Source organism: Eurosta solidaginis, chromosome 1 (genome assembly GCF_040869045.1).
Source record: "Eurosta solidaginis isolate ZX-2024a chromosome 1, ASM4086904v1, whole genome shotgun sequence".
Classification (NCBI taxonomy): domain Eukaryota; kingdom Metazoa; phylum Arthropoda; class Insecta; order Diptera; family Tephritidae; genus Eurosta; species Eurosta solidaginis.
The window spans coordinates 326,028,715-326,039,798 of NC_090319.1; the positions used below are offsets into that span (position 1 = coordinate 326,028,715).

General features: G+C 38.3%; 1 protein-coding gene across 1 annotated transcript; it reads right to left on the reverse strand.

Moving 5' to 3' along the window:
• Positions 1–1,526: 1,526 nt before the first annotated feature.
• LOC137244207 (chymotrypsin-2-like) lies at positions 1,527–2,633 on the reverse strand. The gene has a single exon (XM_067772881.1). It carries the CDS (start codon positions 2,631–2,633, stop codon positions 1,830–1,832), a length of 804 nt encoding a protein of 267 aa, XP_067628982.1. The 3' UTR covers positions 1,527–1,829.
• Positions 2,634–11,084: the final 8,451 nt, after the last annotated feature.

Below are 11,084 nucleotides of genomic sequence, written 5' to 3' on the forward strand. Positions count from 1 at the left end.
TTGGTCGGGAAAAATCCCTAGGCGCTTCGGTACATAGAACTGGCTGCCTTTGGAAGCGAAATAAATGTTTACAATCTCTTTCAGATTTTTCTACTCTTTTGATTATAATGTTCTAGGAACTTTCTAGGACTGAGCTCTGAATTTCACTCTACTAATATATTGAACTGAAAACTTGCATAGTAGGTACTCCTAAGTTTTTTCCATCCATCTGGTTTTATTTTCAAGGCGATGTATTGAATGTTTTGTAACCTACTCATGTTGTTTGACCTCAATAGCCCAGTACCAGTGAGCAACTAATCTCAACATGTTCTTTTCAGAGAAAACGAGCTTTTATCAGCCCAAGTGATACAAGAACTACCACTGTACCTCGATCATCATCGATCCACTCTTAGATAGCGCAACAATCATCTTGTGTTTTTGTATTCCACAATGCGACCACAACCGAATGAAAAATACCTTAGCAAGAGAAGGCCAACGCCTCCCCCCCAACGCCTGTTTGTTTTACCTCAGTTAAGGTATCCGCTTTTGTGGGCTTGCTTTGTTTGGGTAACGATCGCAATATTTTCTAGCCGGTTAAGCCCTGGGCTTTTTTTCATTGCAATACTTTAAAGCTCTTACAGATCATATTCAAGTTTCCCACGACAGGGCAAAACTTAGTCTCTTGGGAGTGGTTCATTTTAGAATGCCATTTGTCTCTAAGTTAACGTATCTGTTGAGATGACGAAGTATGCGAGAGTATTCCTGTGGAGATGATAAAGTGTACCATAACAAAAGTAACTAGACATCGCCCTCTAAAGGTCCCCTTCGCGAACACGGAGCGCTGAGTAAGGCTGCATCGGTAGTGGAGCATTGATGCTAGAATAGCTAGCAGATATGATCAGAAAAGCAATGAGTCAGGCTGTGTTTTCTTCAAACATGAACAATTTACGGGTTTCCCGTTTAAAAATTTTCGAGCTTCCCTCACAGTTAGCACGGAAACTCTACCATGTCTGCATAACCCCCCCCCCCCCCCCCCCCCCCTGTTGAGTAAAAAGTTTTCATGTGGCTCAAGCGGACCGCAATTATTTTATGAGGGCTGAAAGGTTCAAATGTAAAGATGGTAAGGAGGAGATAGTATGATCTAGAAGGTTGAAGGTAACATCAAGTTAATAGTTCAATTAAGATTATCGGATTAATAACCGAAAAACCGACTCCTCAAAACCTTTGCGAAGTCTACTTATCGATGGGGAAAGACTTTTCTTCCCATACAGCCAGATATACATACGTTATAAGTTTACAGCTCAGAGCCCACAAATATAGGACAAACTCTCTATAGATTTCTCTTGAGCCAGATACGTTCTCACCTTTGAAGTTTTCACGCAGAGGGGGCCAAATTAATCAATACCAAAAACAATTTTGGGTATTCACGTCGCCTGGCTTTTAAGTTATTTGGTTTTAAATTATGCATCTCTATTGTATTGCGTTTTTACACTAGACTAAAAAATTTAACCATATAACTGGATAGGCAGGTCTACGTGAATGCCCAATTTACTGTCTTTATATAAGTTTATATCATTTATTTTTCCACTTAATGGCCATAAATATTCAATCAAGCGCATTAAGGATATTCGCTTAGTCTTGCAAAGTGTACGGATTGTATAAATCATATGTAAAAGTATACAATGCTACGATAACACTTAATTGCTGAATTATAGCAGTCATCATTCCTTTCACATTATTCATGTAGTTAGAACCCCCAAATTATGCACAATCCATATATTCGGTGCAAGCCCTGCACTAATGGCCATCCTTAGCGAATACCCCTATTGACTATGGAATAAGTGATTCACTTAAATAATACACTTTGCTTTTCCACTCATTACACGACGTATCCAATCCCTATAGAAATAAGGACTTGCATGCATATCAGGTTTGCCAGTGGCACAAGGATAACCCCAATTAACTACACCAACCAATTTTCCACCACTCACAAGCGGACCACCTGAGTCTCCATGACATGAACCTTCGCCAACTTTTGTGAACGTGCAAATATGGCCAACATCAACATCATCAGCATCGAAGGTGAATTGGGATTTACATTTCTTATGTGGCATATATTTCAACTTGACCATTTTTAGATTGTCTGGTGTTTCACCATAGAGCTCAACTGTACCCCAACCTGTTAAAATAACTTCATCATCCTCCTGCATCTGTTTTGTTGGTAAATCAATCGGTTTCGTTTTCTCATTGAATTGAATAGCCGTACTGAGATGTAGTAATGCAATATCATTGTGATATAACGGACGATTGTGACGACAATGCGTATAAATTGCATCCACCGCATATGTAGCATTAGGGCGTTGCCATTGATTTGAACCAGTTGCTACAATAATGCGCGCAGGCTCACGACCAGTGACGCAATGTGATGCGGTCAATATCCAATGCGCATCTATAATGGCACCACCGCAGAAATGCGAACGAAATATTGCTGTTTGCAAGGAGACTTGATATGGTGCAAAACTTTCTGGCGCATCATGTCCACCAATGATACGACCACTAACTAAGTGGTCGTTATAATCCTTTGGTTGTTTTAAAAGTATTGCCTGTACTATTTGTGGCGCGAAAAGAGTTGCGAGAAATATTAACACGTTCATATTGAGTCAAGAAAATAATAAGAATACTTTAGTTTTATCATTTCCCTACTAGTTTTACCAAAGTTAGATAACAAAAAAACTTATCGGGGTAATTCAAGTACTCGCCTATAAAAATTGGGCTATATAAACTGTAGTGTTGCCAAATTGGCTTTCCTACAGCTACCCTGCAGCGAATATGAGAGACAGTAACGTAAAGGTACAGTTTTACACTACACGTTTAATAACTACCCCAACAACTGGTGGTGCTAATCGGATGCAGAGCGGGACAGTTATTAGTCACGCTTGTACCAATGGCGCTGAAGTCAGAGCTATGTGTATTTAAATTAGTTTATCAAAGGCTGCGACCATTTAAGAATGAACTCAATGCCGTGAAGTCAATACCGTGTTCAAAAATTCTGCGAAGCATGGCAATTGTCATTTAGTGGGGCATCACAACGTTAAGAGTATCAGTTGAAAGTACTGCAAGGCGAGCAGAATAGGAATTAGTACTGTAGCTTATTGCTATAATTTGGCTCTAGTTCGAAGCTAGTGTGATTTGCTGTAGTATAGCGAGAGCTGCACCCACATCACAGCAGCAATATCACAAGACGATAGCCAAACTTGTGTAATGAGATGAAACATGTAATTTGGAGGCTTGAGACTTTGGAATCAGTGACTTAAATATTTATTGACATTCCTTGGACGACCGTCGTGGTGTAGTGGGTTCAAGTCCCGGGAAAGGAAGTAGTTTAGAAAAAAGCAGTTCAATAAGACAAAGTTTATCATTTAGAAAATAGTTCATCTAAATGGATTCTTCTCTCAGCAATTGTTTGGCAAACACTTCGAGCGTATTTTAAGAGAGTTATAAAGAGGCATTTTTCAAAGAAGAGGACTTCATTTGTCCTTTTCTTTGTCGGCATCTGTCGCTCGGAAATAATTGGAATTGATCTATAGATTCTACTCAAATGGGAAAGTGATTGGTTCAAAAGGAACATACTTCCTTTACTAACTCTAAGCTGTTTGAGTTCTAGCACAGGCATTGGCACAATTTAACGAACTACGTTGGCTAGGTAATGTTTTGCGAATGGATGAAGATGGTCCGTACCAAGAGGAAAGCGATCTTCATCTTCACATCCCATGAAGTCTATAATTATGATTTTCTGGACTTTAGAAATCACTTAAGCGGTATGAGCCAAAAAAATATGTAGAAAGGACATATCTACATGGACGTAAAATACTGCGTAGCATACCTAAATGTCCCCGAAAACAATCAGCGAAAAACCAATGAACGCCCTGACAGCATAAACTCAGATTTGGATCACGTCCATCATTTAGCTCTAAACACTTTGTATTCTAAATATTACAATTTAATAGGGCTCTAATCTATATTCCCTAAGGTTTGAAAGCATTGGTATTTGAATACCGTGACTAGCTTGCTAGAGTTCACAACTCATGTACTGAAGGGATTTAATTGATGTCTTTTATACTGATTTTAGTAAAGCTTTCGATAAAGTTTCCCATTCACCTCTTTTGTTCGAACTCGATCGATTTGTCTTCCCGCCTTTGTTTTTATCCTGAATTTCTTCATACTTGAAGGAAAGAAAATAAACAGTTATGCTTTATAATTGTAGGTCAGAATCTATCTATGTTACTTCAGGTATACCACAGGGCAGCCACCTTGGTCGACTGCTGTTTGTGCTACTCATTGATGACCTACCAACTGTTTTGGAGTACTGCAAGCCGCTAATGTACGCTGATGATGTCAAACTTGTTGTGCCTTTCCGCTCACCAGTGGATAGATCAAATTTTCAATCGGATCTGAGTAGCCTAGTTGAATGGTGTTACATAAATGTTAGTGACATTACACTGCCGAAGTGCAAGTTCATGTGCTTAACAAGGAAGTCATACCAATTTTAAGAGTGTATGATTTATAATTATACAATTAATCAAGTCACTAGCTTCGTAGACCTTGGCGTTTCCGTGGACCCTAAACTTTACTTTTAGCTGCACATAGAATAGAGCCAAAAGAACTTTAGCGTTAGTCAAACGAGGGTCTAAAGAGTTCTCTTTATATCTTTGGCGAGGCAAATATTGCAATATGCTTCAATAATCTGGAACCCGTGTTATCAGACCCACTGCGACAATTAGAACCGGTTCAAAAGTAATATTAAATATATAAATAAAGAAATTTTCTTTTTTGCACTAAGGGATCCCTCAAGGATACCTCCTTAGTACGCCTGCTGTTTAAAAGTTATTCAATTTCCAACGTTACAGAGTCGTAGAGAGATGGTAGGTGTGTTGCTTTTAGTAATCCTTATTATAGGGATAGCCCGTTTCTGCTTGGTGAAATTTTATTTAATGTTTCCTTGAATTTTGAAAGGCACGAACTTCTCGCTGTCTGTGTATCGATTTCAATACTACTTACTAAATTGGCCCTTAACCTTTTAGACGGTTATAGCCGTCCAACAACGCGCCGGTCGCCTTTTCGCTCCGTCAACTGGCATTAATTGGTCACACCAAGGGAATTTAAATCGTTTTCCTCCTGATCCCTCCAGCGGAGTGGGGGCCGCCACCTTCTTCTGCTTTTATGGGTGGGTTTCGTTAGAAACACTTAGCCGGAGTGTCGTCTTTCATTCGCATAATATGGCATAGCGAACGTAGCCGCTACGTTTTAATTCGCTGGACTATGCTGATGTCTGCGTAAAGCTCGTACAGCTCATCATTAAATCTTCTTCGGTACTCGCCATCGCCAACGCGTAGATGTGCATAAATCTTTCGAAAAACTTTTCTCTCGAACACTTCCAGAGCCGCTTCATCTGATGTTGTCATGATCCATGCTTCTGCACCATATTGCAGGATGGGTACGATAAGTGACTTGTAGAGCATGAATTTCGTTTGCCGTGCGACTCACTACTCGTAAAAAATATATGTATCTAATGACTACCTTAAATACCCAATGATTTGGATCGGTGGCTTGGAATCACGAACTTTCCACCCTCCCACTTTTATCGCAGCTACAATAATTTGGACGGGTGGTGGAATCGCATCCTTTACAACCTCCCAGAAAACGCAGCACTACTTATTGTGTTTTAAATACAGCACTAATAATCAATTCCCTTTGCTCGGCATCTTCAAGAACAAATTCTCTTAAAAAATCCTAAAATTTCGCCTACTCAAAAACATTTTTCAGACTTCTTAACTGGTTCTTTTTATATGGGATTTAAGAAAGTGATAATCAATATTCTGTAGATTTTCTTAAAATATGTATATTTTAAAATCGTAGGTGGTTTTGAAAGCATTTTTGAATCTTTTGGCACGCTTCTATTCGTTCAGCTGGTTTTGCATAAGTTGACTGGTACGAAAGCGAGAAATGTTTGTGCTGATATGTGAATACATTCGACCGGTTATTAATAAAAAATATTGTTTTAATTAAACGGTTTTATTGATAACAATAGTTACATTAAGTAATAAAAATACTTAAACCTAGAAAATAATTAGGTAGGTCCTAGGTACTAGTCATCACACTCCTCATCAATCCAGGGCGTTGATCAGACAAATAAACAAAAGCATAGGCCGCGTCAGATTTCTATTAATACTTTGCAAAAATTGTTGGATTACGTGTTCCATTTTCTTCATATTGGAGTACTCTAACAATACTCCTTTGCAATGCATTTGCAGACCATCATCAGCCGATAATTGTTCATTTTTTAACGACCGTGATCACGACACGATGAAGATCAAACAGAGTTGCCAAAAATAAAATATTGCATACAAAAAACTGATAATAAAATTTTACTATGGCAACTCTGAAAAAATGCAACCGCGCACTGGTTTTATGTATTCATACTATAGTATAGAGAAATATTAGTTTCTTTATTCACGCAAATGCTAAATAACATAAGAATATTCGTAGTATGAAATATAAAAATTGTATTGCCCCTCTTCATTTACTTTCGTTTTAAATTAAATTCCCTCCTATAATTCTTTCCGACACAATTCCTCTTTAGTACTTTGGCATATGATCCTCTGTGGTTGCTCCATGGAGTACTACAGTGAAAGTACTTTGGAAAGTACTCTCACGTATGTACTCTATGGAATACTCACAAACAAAGCGAGAGTGGGATCACCTACTCCTCTCCTAGGACATCGCAATGTTAATTGGAGCACATTTTTTGTATGAATACAGATTAGTTTTGGAACACTCCTATACTCCTAAAGGAGTACTCGCGTTTTTTGAAGGGTAGTCAACCGCTCATATCTTTACAAATGGTATTTCCATATATGTATGTATAAGTAAGACCCAATAAACCTTAATCCTCATTATTACACGCCTCACGTTTTTAGAAATGTCACGCGCCCAACGCTTTCATTTATTTGTTTGATCAACGCCTAAGATTGATGAGGACCTACAAATTATTTTATAGCTTTAAGTATTATTATTACTTAATGTAAGTATTGTTTTAAATAAAACCGTTTAATTTAAAATTTTTTCTTAACTTGTTATTTTCAAGTTTTTAGTTTTTATTTAGTTGCCTATTACTTCTCATTCTATTTAGTTCATTTAGTGCCTCATTATTACAAACACTCTTTCCTGAAAATTTGTTACAATCTTACTCCTCGATACATAATCCTTCCAAAGTCTTTACCTGACTAAGCGCAACCCAAATCGGACTACAAATGCGATTTTTTTTAATAACGCGATCCTTGCGAAACCTGGCGGCGATTTTTTTCATGACTCGCTTTTATTTCTGTATGTAATGTTGTAAAGAATTTTGGGAAATTCCGCTTACTTGAAACCTTCTGCTAACGTTCGAATCGCTGAACTGTCGAATAAATATCTGCAATATTCTGTATTGCAAAATGGTCTTTATTAGACTATTTTGGGAGTAGTACAATTATGGTGCACTTCGCAACTAATAGCGTATTTAAATCAAACTGATTAGTTATTACTCAGCTTGCGCTGCTTTCATACTCTCGGTTTCCTCGTTTCTCCAAAGGTCTAGTAATTTCACGAGCAGTTGTATGTCATGCGTGGCTGGTTAACAGCTATACAAATGTATATTTGTAGTTTATAGCCATATGCAGGTGTATGTGTGAGTAACTACTTCGGCTGATGACTACGTGTGTGTGTGTGAGATATCTCTTCGTCGCCTTCTATGTATGTGTATAAATGATGATTGATGTGTTCGTGTACACAAATGTAGCTTGCTTTAATGTTTTTGTTGTTGTGCTTTATTTATTAACAGCTTAGTGATGCTAAAATTCGCCACAATATATATCCCAGATATGAGTCAAATCGGACTAAAAATACGATTTTTTTAAATATATCGATCCAAATGGCATTAAATGGCAATTACAAAATTCGTAAGCAACACTACGCAAGGTCAAGCTAAATAAACCCGTTTAAAAAAATACATTTTAGTAAAAAAAAGTTTCGTTGATAAGAAAGAGTTTTATAAATTAAATTTAGCCAATCAATAACAGCTATAGTCGCAAAAGAACCTAATAAAGCTTTTACCGCCAATTCTTGTATTTAGATCTCCTTATAAACCCTCAAACTTTCTGGGCTTATGCTCCAAAAATTGTAACCATTATGAGCCAAAAACCAAAAAGTAGCCGCCTGAATTCAAGCAATAATTTAAAGGCTGTTCTACTCGTTCGAAAAATTCAGTACGAAAATTTCCGATTTATTTTCTTTTGACTTTTGCTCTTTTCCCCGTTATTCTTCACTCGAGATTGCCACTGTCTAATTTAAAATTTTGTATACTATGTACAAACACACACCAAATTGGCAATTTATACCATTTGGGCAATTTATTACGCAATTTATCATATAATAAGTTGTAATAATAAATTGCCAATTTAAAAAAAAATTGCGAAATTGTCTCAATTTATTTTTCTGTTTGAACATAGTATAAGTCTCCTCTATGAAAAACTTAAAAAATTTACTTTGGTTGTTAATTCTTGATTTCTCACGAGTTTTACTCTATCGTCAATATTTTGAGGAATTTTATCAAATAATATTTTTTTTTCAACAACCAATCTAATGTACGCAAATGCGTACTTTTTAATTCTATTTTTATGATGAACTAATTTTGTTTGTTCTGAAAGCTGGCTGTCAGCCAAACACTTCCTTTCTGTGGCAAATCAGCTTTGGACGCTATGCAGCCCGTTGACTCACCTTATTGGTGCCACACGTGTATTATGAATAAATCTCAGGTGATATGTGATATTTTTTTAGCAATTGTGGGTGTTCTCGACTGCGAACTGATGTGTGAATCTTACTTTTTCCTATTGTACGATTTTCATGGAAATATAAACATCTTATTCTAATTAAATTTAAAGACCCACGTTATTAAGTACTGTAAGATTATTAATAATGCCAGACTTCATTGAGAATACTCCAGCATGGAATATTCTGTGAGCTATGACTGCTTGAAAATAATTTAAATACTATTTGTAAAGCATAGCATAAGCTGATGGCCTCGGGTGAAAAAAATCTGTACCTAATTAGCTCAAGGAATGCCATTTTGATGCACTTTCTTCTGAAATTGATGGAACCTAGAGAAAAAGTTTCAGGTGCAAAAGTCCGACAAAGCACTTTAAACTGCTACCACGTAGAGAAGCCCTAGGCCCTTCGGGAGCATCATGGTGATTGTCATTAATATCCCCTGTGCGAAAGATTTGTTTAGTTCGAATGGGGAGCTGCATTGTACCCATAGAATGTAAGAGGTGTTAGACAGAAACCCCACCAAGGTGAAGCTGTATCCACTCACAACACATTGTCCCGTGTGCGGTAGTGCACCGTGGAGTTAGGTCGAAACCGGCAGATACTCAACTCGTTTTTAGACTCATGGTGTCTTATTACCGAACAAGTTGTAGTTTTACTTGGGTAGAACCCACATCATGACTTTGTGTTTTAAACGAAGTTTAAGTTGGAGTAGTATATGATGTAGGCATCTTTTCCTTCATAGGCTGTTGGTTTTCTAACTGAACTAACCGTTTACTACTTTTTCTCCGAGTTAATACTAATAGCTCCGCCGAGCGCTTGGTGTTGCCGACCAGCAAGACTTCGAATGCAGCAGAGCAATCGCTGACAGTCACGGTGAATCACGGTGTCAAAGATGGTGATTTTATAGCCGTCTTATCTGAATTCGTCTAAGGTTAAGGCGGCGCAAAACATCACATCTAGTGCAACCTTAATAACGCCGACCTCCTCTTTGAAGAAGGTGCAGTGATCGGCCAATCGAAGAAAATAAAAGTGGTGAATCAAGTAACAGGAATGGCGGCTGGAGCACAGTAGTATGTCTTGCTAGGATGAAATCGTAAACGTTCAAAAAGCTGGGGTGCCAGTGAATTACAAGCTTGAACCTAGCAACTCGAGGTCTTATTTCTGCAAGGATTTTGCCATTGTAGCTGCATATTTAACCAGTGCCCATAGCTACGCCACTTCCATCAATTTGACCATGAAAGAATTGTTTAGTGCTGTCTGCCGGACCAAAACTCCGTAGAAAAAAGTCGGCTTGACCATCAAATCATACAGCTAAAGTACCACCTTCGAGGCGAGCCGGTGGTGTTTGCCAAGTACCAGCACAGAAGTACAAGGCAACTGAAGACTTCCAAACCTTGAACGATCCCAAGGTAACTAAACCTGCCAGGCAACACCAGCGCATTGCTTAACCCTTCAATTGTGCCATCAATCCGCATGAACTAAACCACTTAGCCATGAATTAAACCCCATGAATTAAACCGCATGAATTAAATCCCCAGCTACCTCTTTATTTTAAAATTTTCTCCTGAGAAGTATAATAAGGTCATTAACACAAGTGAAAACTTTGCAACCCATACGCTCTAGGTTATACCGCAAGTTGGTCGTTCGCTCCACCGGGTTATGGGGCTTAGAATATTCTCCCGATTTGAATGCCTGTCGACTAAAGTTCACAGACCCGATAGGATTCAAGGGGTTGCCAGCACAAATTCCCCTGGCAAATCCTGTATATTTAGTAGGTTAAGCTCTGCCAATCTCAATTTTTTCACGAAAGGAGTTGGATGATCCAGAAGGTTCAACGTGTTTACATCCTTAAGAGTGCTATTATTCTCAACGTACCGGTTCTACATCTACCAAAGGACCATCAACATCGACAAAACACCCCAAAACCTGCTGCGAGCAGGCATGAAGGTCCGTTGTGATACCACATAAAATAACAGTGACGTAGATGTCGCTACTTCAAGTTCCTAATGAGACCGATCCCAACCTTGGATAAATCCCCCGGAGTTTCTTGTGAGTCGCGACCAAAATACTTTTGCCTTGTTCTGCCCAAAGCTGGCCAATCAAGCATAAAGTTACTCGATGATTCCACCTCATCATCCTTCATACAGCTGCAGCATAATGGGGTTTCCAGTATATAGAGACGTACCGCAAAGATTCGCGTTGGTCAGTGCCCTGTCAAAGCCCCAATGATCATTTATAGA